This window comes from Scyliorhinus canicula, chromosome 7 (genome assembly GCF_902713615.1).
Source record: "Scyliorhinus canicula chromosome 7, sScyCan1.1, whole genome shotgun sequence".
NCBI classification, from domain to species: domain Eukaryota; kingdom Metazoa; phylum Chordata; class Chondrichthyes; order Carcharhiniformes; family Scyliorhinidae; genus Scyliorhinus; species Scyliorhinus canicula.
The window spans coordinates 180955501-180969022 of record NC_052152.1 but is presented as its reverse complement, the minus strand read 5'-3'; the positions used below and the strand labels follow the sequence as shown (position 1 = coordinate 180969022).

The 13522-nt window shown below is 43.9% G+C and overlaps 1 protein-coding gene across 3 annotated transcripts in view; it reads left to right on the top strand.

The window, feature by feature from the left end:
• The window catches only part of soga1 (suppressor of glucose, autophagy associated 1), a 117047-nt gene that overhangs the window by 59732 nt on the left and 43793 nt on the right, over positions 1-13522 (top strand). For all 3 annotated transcript variants that reach the window (XM_038803431.1, XM_038803430.1, XM_038803432.1), the window contains exons 7-9: positions 2413-2538; positions 5250-5480; positions 10168-10332. In XM_038803431.1, coding sequence (XP_038659359.1) covers positions 2413-2538; positions 5250-5480; positions 10168-10332 — 522 coding nt within the window. The remainder of the gene's footprint in view (positions 1-2412; positions 2539-5249; positions 5481-10167; positions 10333-13522) is intronic.

Sequence of the window (13522 nt, the reverse complement as noted above, 5' to 3'; positions counted from 1 at the left end):
AGTTTCATGTTGCAAATTCCAGTTTATTGTGGATGCGTTAAAAGGACGAAATTCACAGCCTTATTAACATGCTGATTGTAGATGTTCAAATTACTCTCGTCTATCTCAGCAGAGTTTCAATAAATGGGTAAATCGCCATTAAAATAATGAGAAAAGAATTCGATATAAGAAATAATTAGGGAATATTCCAAGAATCATCAATCAAGAATCAGCTTTTACTGAAAATCAGATGCACTCTCCCTCATTGATTTCTGCTGTACACAGTTGGTTAATGTTGTTCTCAGCTCTTTGAATGCAGTGTGTTTTTTTGCATACTCAAAGGCATCCCCTCAGCAAATGAATGATAATGTTGCTGAATTTTGCTTTTCTCTCTTTTTAAAAAAAAAAGAGATTTGCATTATTCAAAAGGATTTTGAATTTTGATTTTCCATTTTCAGATAATTTTGCAGGCACTTGATTTTATTCTCTTTTGCCTCTACACCAGGTACGAAATTCTTGTGTGGGCTCAGAAAAACCTGACCTCCACGCTTCGGCGGTTCGCAAAATGCACACCCATGTATGACTTTAGAAGGGAATTTTGGCTTTTCACACAAGGTTGGGTTTGCATTGCATTTTGCAAGCCACGATAGAGTGCATGTGGAGTGTGGGTTTCTGAACACGGACCAATTAGATTCTAGAACCACCTTGGCTCTCCCACACAGCACTCCAGCTCCCAACACTGTTCAAAGGCCCTCTCAGCTCACCTTTCACCTGCACCAATGCCACCTCACATTCCCCATGCCCCTCACATTTCCCATGCCACCTCTACGCCCCCCCAATTGTTCCTCCAAAATCATATCCAAGTAGGCACAAGTGCAGTTCTCGGGAGTCATGGAATGGCAATTATTTTAACTTAATTGGAAAAACTTCGAACAATCGAAGAAAGCCCTGCATTCAAACTCCTTATCATTGATACTAGACCAACACAATCCATGAGGAAAAAAGAATTGCAATCCTTTAAGTGCCTATTAGGTTTGTAAACAAACAAGAAACCACAACAAAGACATATTCTATGAGGCTCATAAAACTTTCAACGGTTCTTGGATCAATAATACCACCTGCGGAGCTGAAGCGTTTGAAACCCAGTCAAGCATTAATAATGCAATAGTTAACAAAAGTCTCCAGCTCCACTAACAAAACAGGTAACCATTTCCATTTCAAAGCATCGTGCCTGTCAACCAATGGAAGGGGAATGGATGCGCACCATTTTTTTTCCACTGTCAAAAGCAGTTTTTTGATTTAAGTCAGAGCATTACAGCAGGTGACATTTTTTAAAAAACGTTTTTGATACACTTGTACTTTCCTCATTCAAGAAGTACCATTTGGCATGTGAACAATTACACTAAGCTGGTAAATGTAAGGTTAACTTATCTTTGCAGAACAGATTCTGTGATGAATCGCTGCATTAAAAACCCATCTACGACTGGCAGCACAGTGGCGCAGTGGTTAGCATTGCTGCCTCACGGCGCCGAGGTCCCAGGTTCAATCCCAGCTCTGGGTCACTGTCCGTATGGAGTTTGCGCATTCTCCCCGTGTTTGCGTGGGTTTCGCCCCCACAGCCTAAAAGATGTGCAGGTTAGGTGGATTGGCCGCACTAAATTGCCCCTTAATTGGAAAAAATGAATTGGGTACATAAAATTTTTTATTTTTTTTTAAAACCCATCTACTTTACAGCACAGCACCTAATAGTGATATTTGAAAGTGTCAATTTATTTCATGCTTTTCTTTGAGAATATTTGCAAATCCCCAGCAGGCTTTCCATTTTCTTCACAAACTCCCAAACCTGCTGTGCTTTTAATGGGCTTCCAAGACTCGCACCACCTGACGAAAATGGTGTGCAAGAGGAAATCAGACTTTCGTTCCCATTTAAAATGGGGAACCCGATTACAGCGGGGGCCGGGGTGCATTTTTCACCACAGCTTTTCTCAACCTGCCAAAAGGCTAGCGGAAAATGGCACAGCATTGGGAATGTAGTGGAAAATCAACTCCCCCCCCCCCCCCCCCCCCCCCAAAAACCGAAGTGGCTATCCGTGCATCAAACTACGCCTTCATAGCCACACAACTATTCAGCTCAGATGTTCAGAGCTCACATTACAATTTTCACATCACATCTGCTCCGTGAATTGCTATTAGTTCGCAATTGGTGGTTAAATGCGAAGGGTTATCTCAGCAGGCGTACTATCACTCATTTGTATTGTCTTAGAACCACTTTGCAGAGGCTGGTGCAAATCTGAAAGGCAGCACTATCCTATCCTCTTCACTGACTGAGATTGTATGGCAATGTGAGAATAGTTTGGGGAGAAAAGGCAACCTATGAAAATTTCCTCATGGCCCTACTGCAACTCCTAATTCCGTAAATCCTCATTTAACCAGGTCAAGGAACTGCAACTTGATTTATCTGAAGCTAAGGAGACTATCCGAGGGCTGCAGGAGCAGCTTGTTCAGGAAAGGGAACTTCGCAATGAAGAGGCGGTGAGATTTCAACAGAAAATGTCACAGGTCAGTTTAAAAAGAACAATTATTAATTTCACATATAATAATAATAATGATCGCTTATTGTCACAAGTAGGCTTCAATGAAGTCACTGTGAAAAGCCCCTAGTCGCCACATTCCGGCGCCTGTTCTGGCAGGCTGGTATGGGAATTGAACCCGCGCTGCTGCCTTGCTCTGCATTACAAGCCAGCTGTTTAGCCCACTGTGCTAAACCAGCCCCATGAAATGGAGTTTGAGTTTTGAAATGAAACTCAAAAAAGTACTGAAGCATGTTTAAGTGTTAGTATTTAAAAATCACAACTGTTTAAATTCTGAAGTTGTTGACTAAATAACATTAATTAAATCCCTCATGTACATACAAAGTGGATAAATCTTGTTCAGGCAATGTGTCATCACACACTTGACACTTCTTGGAACATCTATTCAACATGCTGTTTTTTTTAAAGATATTCACTTGTGAATGGGCACGTTCACAAATAGAACATTTCACTATTTTGCCTCATTTTCTTAAGTCCAAAATTTCACTCTGCAGGGAATTTTACTGGATTGTTCTACATTTAAAGAAGACCTGTCCATTGCTTTGATTGTTAAATGCTTGTTCGCAGCTAGGGCTCAATAGATGCTCTGATAAGACTGACAAACATGTGCATGTTAATGAGCATTATTCTTGCATTTTGTTTTCAGGTTTTGCAGTTTTTCTGCCTCTACGTTATTCCCTACGGCTGGCTACCAACATCACTTATCGCTGTTGGTGTGTCTCCGTTTACCATCTGCCTGTCTCAATCTTTTCTTCCTTCTGTGAGAGAAAGTTGGATATAGTTGGTAGAAGTAAATGTTGTCCTAGCCTTCAGCGTAGGAGCCTCTTCTCCCGGCTTACCTCACCATACCAAGATCCCACCCTCCACCACGCCTCCACCATCACCCCAGGGCATCCCCTGCCCTCCTGCCCCTGTGAAGTGCGGTCCCGAAACCTAAGCTCAGGTACCACGCTGCAGTACCTCTTTTGGCCACTGCAGTGCTGTGGGCCAATCTGATTGGCTGACAATTCTCCAAGGGCGGATGGATCTGCTGACAAGCGCAGGCAAAAGTCAAACGCTCGCCATCCTGAAAATTCAATGCCCATGCTTTCACTGGAAACATGTCACTCTGGAGACAGATTGAAGTTTGATGAAGGCAGGTCAAGTCCAAGATCCAAGCAACTTAGTTTTGCTAGGTAGTGAAGGAAGGTGCATGACTGAATCCTATTGTCAGCAATAATACTTCCTAGTGAATGGAGCAGACACCCTTAAGATTAGCTGAGGAAATTTAGAGACTCTTTGAAGATCTGGAGCAAAGTATTGGTCAATTCAAGATCTCTTGCTTGAATTCAATTCTGTTTACATGAAATGTATTGTTCAGCAAATTGGACTTCTATTGAGGGATGTAATTCCTGTAGAGTTGGAATTCCACAACCTGCAGTGACCAGAGTTTGGACTATTCATTGCTGTTTTTTGCAAAAATAATCATGGATAAGTAATGCCGTTTGGCCTATATTTCCTTTAGACGTCAGTCAACCAGTATGTAGCTTTTTCCTAGAATTTTCCAAACCCGTACTTACTCATTTCTGTTTCACGTAATGTTTCGTACAGTATATCTCATGTAAAATCTATTAGAATTCATCTTTGCCAGCTCATGAATCTTCTTTCATTGGGTAAAACCTTGATGAGGAAAATTTGCAGGGAAAATCTCCCTGTGTCTGCGTGGGTTTCCTCCTGGTGCTCCGGTTTCCTCCCAAAGTCCAAAGATGTGCAGGTTAGGTGGATTGGCCATGATAAATTGCCCTTAGTGTCCAAAAAGGTTAGGTGGTGTTACTGGGTTACAGGGATAGGGTGGAGGCGTGGGCTTAAGTAGGGTGCTCTTTCCAAGAGCCGGTGCAGACTCGATGGGCCGAATGGCCTTCTTCTACACTGTAAATTATATGACATGGGAGTGGTTCTATTGGGATAATTCCATCAAAGAACCAACACAGACATGATGGGTCAGATGGCCTCCTTCTATGATTCTACAAAAGAAAATAACAATTTTGCATTGATTGGATGGTGTAAAGCCAATATCCGGATTCTGCTGAATGGACTGTTAGGAAAGCAGTATGGGTGTTAAACTGGAAAAGCAAGACTGTGGCTACCACTCCCTACTGTTAAGCAGGGATTGAGGTACCACACGGCTGTTGGCACCCTTTGAACAATGAGAAGAACTAGAAAGAAAATCGTTGGGGGGAAAAAATACCATATTTCTGCAGTTGCACAATTTGTATATGTAGGCGTTCAGGGACAGGCCTTCAGGGAAAAGCTAGGGAAATTAGAGCATGAGTCAGCTTGGGTCAGGCTTGCTAATTTCCTAGTTACATGGAGGCATTGACAGAGCCTTGGGTTACATGTCACCTTCCACAGCTCCAAACTAGCACATCCAATACCATATCTGACGATTAAATGGAACAATTGGAAAGACTTTTTAAAATATTTTTTTTCTTGAGGTACTCAAGCAAGTACTTTTGAATTTGATAAGATTAATGGGGCATATCAGTTTTAACAGCTGTTCTTTTATGCTGAGGATATAGAGCAATGAACTGTGACACAAACATACGAGTTGCTGATAGAAGACGTACATGGTCTGGTTTGCTGTTAATTTAAATTAAGGGTTTTATGTTTCTCACTGGTGTTTCTGATTGCTTTCCACAGCTTAAAGAGGAGCAACAAAAAGCTCTTGTACGAAGAGATTTTGAGCTGCAGAGCCTGAATTTGCAGAGCAGACTTGAGCAGAAATTCTGGAGCCAGGAGAAAAACCTGTTTGTAAAGGAAGCTGATCAGTTCAAACAAAACCTCTTCCTGCTCTACATGAAATTGAAATGGTTCCTGAAACACTGGAAATGCGGCAAGAAGATGGATAATGATGGGGATGATTTACTAGAGGTGCAACATTTGAATTTTTAAAAAATCTAATAACCTGCTCTTTCAGTGTTTATGCTTTCTTGAAATCTCAAACATTTCAACCGTGCAAAACTAAACCTATAAAATAGATGCAGCCAATGATGGAAGTCAATCCATCTGATTAGTAAGGATATATTGTTATGACCCCCCTGGGCTGGCACCCGGTCAATTCCAGCCCCATTGCCCCCAGAGTCGCAACACCAGTGAAATTAGATTTATTTAAATACCCAAGGTCACAGGCGATACGGTGGCGCAGCGATTAGCACTGCTGCCTCACGGCGCCAAGGACCCGGGTTTGATCCCGGCCCCGGGTCACTGCCAGTGTGGAGTTTGCCATTCTCCCCATGTATGCGTGGGTCTCACCCCCACAACCCAAAGATGTGCAGAGCCGTTCTAAATTTCCCCTTAATTGGAAAAGAAAATTGGGTACTCTAATTTTATTTTTAAAAATACCCGAGGTCTTTGGTTGATTGAGTCCAATAAACTACAGCCGCCAGGTTTGTAACTTCAAAACACAAGTAATCTTTTATTAAGAACAGTGGGCGCAATTCTAGCACCCCCCCCCATGCCGGGTGGGAGAATTGTGGGGGCGCCGGGCGTGACCCGCCCCGGCACCCGCACGCGATTCTCCCACCCCCCCCTAAAACGGCGTGCCGAGATTTACGGCAGGCCACTCGGAGAATCGCCGCTCGCCGTTTGTAATGGGCGAGCGGCGATTCTCCGGCCCGAATGGGCTGAGCGGCCTGCCCAATACGAAGTGTTCACGCAGGCGCCAACCATACCTGGTCGCTACCGGCGTGAACAGCGCGTGAACGCTGGGAGCGGGTGGGGGGGAGCTCAAAAGGGGTCTGGCCTGCAATTTGGTGCCCACCGATTGGTGAGCCGGCCTCTCTGAGAGATACACTCCTTTCCTCCGCCGCCCGCAGGATCACTCCTCCATTTCTTGCAGGGGGCCCGCGGGGAGGACGGCAACCGCGCATGCGCGGGTTGGCGCCGGCCAACCAGCGCATGCGCGGGTGACGTCAGTTACGCCGCATAATTTATGTGGCACCGCTTTTACGCGGCGCCACAGCCCGGTGTGCGTAAATGACGCGGCGCCGCTCCTAGCCCCCCGGGGGTGGGAGAATCGGGGGCGATGAGCGGCCTCCGACGCCAGAGTGAAACACTCCGGTTTTCACTCCAGCTTCGGCACTTAGTCTCCCGTTGGGAGAATCCCGCCCAGTATCTTTAATTAAACAAACACAAAATGTAACTGGCTATTGTCATGGGAGTGATTCTTTAAGAAAGGTTTTTGTCTTATCACATTGCTTCAGTGATCTCGTTTTGTGGGTCGAGCTGAGCTGTGGCTGTGAGGTTTTGTTTTACTTTTGTTTTCAGTTTTGACTGCTGTGGACTACAGACAGAGAAAATAAGTGTTTTGGCCTGTTTCTCTTTCATTTTAAATATCTGTTCCAGTAAAAACAAGCATTGATTATAGCTACCTGCTTTGGTAATTTAAAAGATATAGTTTGCTTTCCGGAAGAGCTCAAACCTGCTGATGAGACAGGGTCAGAATCTCAGGGAAAGCCAGCCTCATTCAAGTGAGAATGCAGAGTGCTGGGCCACGCCCTTGGAAAGGGTTTTTTGGTTTATAGGATTTTGTTTTGAATTGGAACAGTTAAGGGGGAATTCATTAAGTGTTATACATGAAGTACTGTAGCTGTGGGGTATCTTTATGTTTGTAATTGATAAGAATTCTATCAAATATATAGTCAACTGGGTTATTAGAATAAAGCTTATTTTGATTAAAGTTTCTAGGAAGACTGTTGAATCTCACCTGAAGGGAAGGTCCTTGTGCTCATCTTAGCCAAATTCAAAAGAAAGGTTGTAGATCAGGTGGACTTCATAATATACTTTGGAATTTCTAGGCCCTGGCCCATAACATTATTTCCTACCCATCTCTCTCCCCCCCCCCCCCCCCCCCCCCCCTCACCGCTCCTTTCTAACTTCCCCCACTTTTTTTATATATATATATATATATATATATATATATATACACACACAGACAAACAATATAGAGGGTAAATGGTGGTGGAAACTGAAAGAAAATATTCATAAAATAAAGTTATAGGGATGTTTGATTCACAGGGATTATTTCCAGACAGTGTCTTTCTGAAGTTCAGGCTTCCGGTTTGGTACTTCCTTTCTTCCAGGCTTGATATGATCTTCTCAAACAAGGTTGTCTACCTTCCTTGCAGACTCAGCATCATTTCGGGTTCACAGCAAAGGATATGCTAGACATTCACTGCTTTCAAAAAAAGTTATTTTACTTCAGCCCCTGAAGAGCAACAAGCTGTTGGTTTACATACACTTAAAGATCTTCAGCTTCCACCTACAGACAACAGGTAGTAGAGAGAGAAAACAGTTCCCTTCACTTCTGAAGTCTGATCACTTCTAAGGTTCTCTCAGAAACATCACCCAGCAGGAACAATCGCTGACTGTTGTCAGGCAGAACACTGTCCCTTGCTAACCCATTGGTTGCCAGTTAACCAATCAGACTGATTGCCTCCAAAACCAGTTCTTCCCGTATACTTGGTACTGAAGAGTCTGGCTTCTCCTTCTCCCAGACACAAATCCTGAGAATACAGTATCCTGGCAAGCAGGCTGTTTAAATCTTGAGTCTTCTGCTTTCTTCTCTCTACTTAAAGGCACATCCCAATTATTGATCTGTGGACCAAAACAATAAAATAAATGGGAACAAAGGAAATAGACAGTAAGGATTCTTACAGTATGCATACAAAGTAAATCTTAGATTACAGGAGCAATGTGTAGAGCACGTCTATTGGGCTCATAGACTTGGAGCTTAAAAAAATGAGAGGTGGTCTTATTGAAGCATATAGCATTCTGAGGGGGCTTGACTGGATAGATGCCCATGAGATGTTACCCCTCGTGGGAAAATACAGAACTAGGGGGCACAATTTCAAAATAAGGGATCTCCCATTTAAAATGGAAAAAAGGAAGAATTTCTTCTCTCAGAGGGTCGCTCGGGTTTGGAATTCTCTTCCCCAGCGAGCAGTGGAAACTGCGGCCCATATATTCAAGGGTGGGTTAAGCAGATTTTTAATTGAGAAGGAAGTCAAAGATTATGGGGGCAGGCCACAATCAGCCATGATCTTATTGAATGGCAGAACAGGTTTGAGGAGCCAAGTGCTCATTGAACACCTGACCTGTCTACCTAATCCTGTTTGCCAGCACTTAGCCCATAGCCTTCAATCTTATGACATGCTAAGTGCTCATCCAGGTACTTTTTAAAGGATGTGAGGCAATGCCTCTATCCACCTCCCAGGAGCCAAGTGGTCTACACCTCCTATTTCTTCTGTTCTTTTACAGTAAGTTGAACAAGCTAAACCCGAGTTACTCTGCCCATACTCCCAGTGGGGAGGTGAAAATGAAAATGAAAATCGCTTCTTGTCACAAGTAGGCTTCAAAATGAAGTTACTGTGAAAAGCCCCTAGTCGCCACATTCTAGCGCCTGTTCGGGAAGGCTGGTACGGGAATTGAACCGTGCTGCTGGCCTGCCTTGGTCTGCTTTCAAAGCCAGCGATTTAGCCCAGTGTGCTAAACCAGCCCCAGAGTTGTGTTCACTGACAACGTGCCACAAAAGTCCTATATACACAGAGCACAAATTTCAGATCAAAATACATAAATAGTTTTATGTATTGAAATTTTTGATGTGTGCTTTTCGCAAGATTAGATTCCAAGGAACACAAAGTAAGAACCTTTGTTAATTTTTAAAAAAAACTAAATTTAAAAAAATTGTTGGCATATTTATGTACCATAACAAAAGATGAACTATTATCAGTGTGTAATAATGCACTGCACTTTTCAAAAATGATTTCACGGGATGAGGGCATCGCTGTCTAAGGCTAGCATTTGTTGCCTATTTCTAATTGCCCTTGAGAAGGTGATGGTGAACCGTCTTCTTGAACCACTGCAGTCCATGTGGTGTAGGTTCATCCACAGTGCTATTGAGGAGGGTATTCCAGGATTTTGACCCAGCAACAGCGAAGATATGGTGATAAAGTTCTAAACCGGATGGCGTATGGCTTGGGAGGGGAAGCTGCAGGTGGTGTGTTTCATTGTCCTTCTCCGTAGTAGTGTTTGATTTACAAGGTGCTGTCAAAGAAACCTTAGTCAGTTGCTGCAGTGCACTTGGAGATGGTATACACTGCTGCTGCTATGCATTGGTGGTGGAGGGAGTGATGTTTAAGGTGACGAATGGGATGCCAATCAGTTGGGCTGCTTTGTCCTGGATGGTGTCCAGCTTCTTAAATGTTGTTGAAGCTGCAGTCATCCAGGCAAGTATTCCATCACATTCCTGACTTGTGCTTTGTAAATAGTGGGATGGGCCTTGTGAAGTCAGGAGGTGTTGGTCACTATAGAATTCCCAGCCTCTAACTTGGCTGGAGCAGTTAATTTTCTGGCCAATGGTAACTCACAGGATGTTGATAGTGGGGGATTCAATGATTGGTTGTAATATCATTAAATGTTAAAGACAGTTGGTTAGATGCTCTCTTCGTGGGGATGATCATTGCCTGGCACTTGGGTGGCATAAAGATTATTTGCTGTGTACTTCCTATCCATGAATGAATTTCAGTCAAACAATCCCTGTGCTTCAATATTTTGGCAGGTTAACAGTGTGAAAGATTTATATTTGCTGATTGAAGAAGAAGAGCTGACCCCTCGCCAAGTGGACAATAAGACAGTGACCTCAGATGATCAATCTCAGAAAACCTTTGAGGAGGTTTTGACTGTTCCAGTTGTGAAATCTGTTCCTACGTCATGTCCAAAGCAGGTACACCAATATTTTATATGGATTTACAGCAGTGAAAAGTGATGTTCATTTCTGTGGCGTACTATCCAAACTTAATTACTAAAGCTATTTTCTATTAAAGTACAGGGTTCATTTCCATTAAAGGTTCTACTCAAGAGGGTTTGACCCATATTTTTTTTCAGAATCACAGATTTCACAGAATAATACAGTACAGAAGAGGCCCTTTGGCTCATCGAGTCTGCACATGAAAAACACCTGACCTGTCTACCTAATCTTGTTTGCCAGCCCATAGCCTTCAATGTTATGACATGCTAAGTGGTCATCCAGGTACTTTTTATAGGATGTGAGGCAACGCCTCTATCCACCTCCCAGGCAGTGCATTCCATGATCATCACAATGCTCTGGGTAAAAACATTTCTTCTCAAATCCCCCTTAAACCTCCAATCCCTCACCTTGAACTTGTGTCCCCTCGTAATTGGACCTTCAGCTAAGGGGAACAGCTGCTCCCTTTCCTGCCTGTCCATGCTCCTCATAATCTTGTACACCTCGATCAGGTCGCCCCTCAGTCTTCCCTGCTCCAGTGAAAAAAACCAAGCCTATCCAACCTCTCTTCATAACTTTAATAATCGCCTCTGCACCCGCTCCGGTGCAATCTGGTCTTTCCTATAATGTGGCGACCAGAATTGCACATAGTACTCCAGCTGTGGCCTCACCAAAGTTCTATACAACTCCAACATGACCTCCCTGCTTTTGTAAGCTATTCCTCGATTGGTATAGGCAAGTTTTCCATCAGCCTTTTCCACCACCCTATTAGCCTGCCTTCTGCCTTCAGAGATCTATGCACAAACACTCCAAGGTCCCTTTGTTCCTCAGAACTTCCCAGTGTCAGGCCATTCATTGAATACCTCATTGTCACGTTACTCCATCCAAAGTATCACCTCACACTTTTCAGGGTTAAATTCATCTGCCACTTTTCTGCCCATTTCACCACCCGGCTATATCTTCCTCTAGCCCAAGACACTCAAACTCACTGTTAACCAACTGGCTATTTTTGTGTTATGTCATGTACTTTTGAATGAAGTAACAGGAGTTGAGCATTACCATTCTTATTTTGTATAAATTGCATGAAAGCATCGTCCATCATTGTGATAATAGGTTTATTTTTAATAGTGTAATAGTTAAATGAATGTCTAGAGCAAGGCAGCTCTGTAATATTGTAGCTCTGACAGTGCTTAGCTGGACGATACTGGATCATTGCATCGTCATGGGGAGATGGTAGCATAATGGTGATGCAACTGATTTGATTTGATTTATTATTGTCACATGTATTAGTATACAGTGAAAAGTATTGTTTCTTGCATGCTGTACAAACAATGCATACCGTACATAAGGAAGGAAGAAGAGAACACAGAATATAATGTTACAGTTATAGGAAGGTGTAGAGAGAAGATCAACTTAATACGAGGTAGGTCCATTCAAAAGTCTGATGGCAGTAGGGAAGAAGCTGTTCTTGAGTCGGTTGGTAGGTGACCTCAAACTTTGGTATCTCTTTCCTGACGGAAGGCGGTGGAAGAGAGTATGTCCGGTGTGCGTGGTCCTTAATTATGCTGGTTGCCTTTCTGAGGCAGTGGGAATTATAGATAGTCAATAGATGGGAGGCTGATTTGCGTGATGGACTGGGCTACATTTACGACCTTTTGTCGTTTCCTGCGGTCTTGGGTAGAGCAGGCTCCATACCAAGCTGTGATAAAACCAGAAAGAATGCTTTCTGTGGTGCATCTGTAGAAGTTGGTGAGGGTCGTAGCTGACATGCCAAATTACCTCATTCTTCTGAGAAAGTAGAGTGGTTGGTGGGCTTTCTTAACTATAGTGTCGGCATGGGAGGGACCAAGACAGGCTGTTGGTGATCTGTACACCTAAAAACTTGAAGCTCTCAACCCTTTCTACTTAGTTCGCATTGATGTGGCCAGGGGCATGTTCTCCACTACGCTTCCTGAAGTCGATGATAATCTCATTCGTTTTGTTGACATTGAGGGAGAGATTATTGTTGTCTCACCAGATTCTCTATCTCATTTCTGTATTCTGTCCCATCATTATTTGAAATCCGACCCACTACAGCGGTGTCATCAGCAAATTTGAAAATTGAGTTGGGGGGGAATTTGGCCACACAGTCATAGGTGTATGAGGAGTATAGTAGGGGGCTGGGGACACAGCCTTGTGGGGCACCGGTGTTGTGGATAATCGTGGAGGACGTGTTGTTGCCTATCTTTACTGATTGTGGTCTGTGGGTTAGAAAGTTCAGGATCCAGTCGCAGAGGGAGGAGCCGAGGCCAGGCCATGCAGTTTGGAGATGGGTTTCGTAGGAATGATGGTGTTGAAGGCTGAGCTGTAGTCGATAAATAGGAGTCTGACATAGGTGTCTTTGTTATCTAGGTGTTCCAGGGTAGAGTGCAGGGCCACGGAGATGGTGTCTGCTGTGGACCTGTTGCAGCGGTAGGCAAACTGTAGTGGATCAAGGTAATCTGGGAGGCTGGAGTTGATTCATGCCAGGACTAACCTTTCGAAGCACTTCATGATGATGGATGTCAAAGCCCCTGGACGATCGTCATTAAGACACGTTGCTTGACTTTTTTTGGTACAGGATGATGGTCGTTTTCTTGAAGCAGATACGGACCTCAGATTTTTGTAAAGAGAGGTTGAAGATGTCTGCGAATACCCCCGCCAGCTGATCCGCGCAAGACCTGAGTACTCGTCCGGGTAGCCCATCCGGGCCAGTGACTTTCTGTGGGTTGACCTTCGAGAAGGCTGCTCTGATGTCTGCAGTGGTGATCTCAGATAAAAATTCATCCGCGGCTTCTGGGGTGGAGGTTTCGCTCTCGCTGACCTCTTGCTCAAAGTGGGCATAGAATGCGTTGAGCTCATCAAGGAGGGGTGCATTGGAGCCAACAATTTTACATGCCTTCATCTTGTAGCCTGTTATGTCTTGCAGACCTTGCCATAGACGGCGGGGATCCGTGTGGCTAGCCTGGGACTCGAGCTTGGTCCGGTACTGTCTATTGGCATCTTTGATGGATTTCTTTCGATCATATCTGGCTTTCTTGTAGAGGTCAGGGTTGCCTGACTTGAACGCCTCAGACCTAGACTTCAGCAAACAGTGGATATCCCTGTTCATCCAGGGTTTCCGGTTGGGAAACACATGGATTTGCTTCTT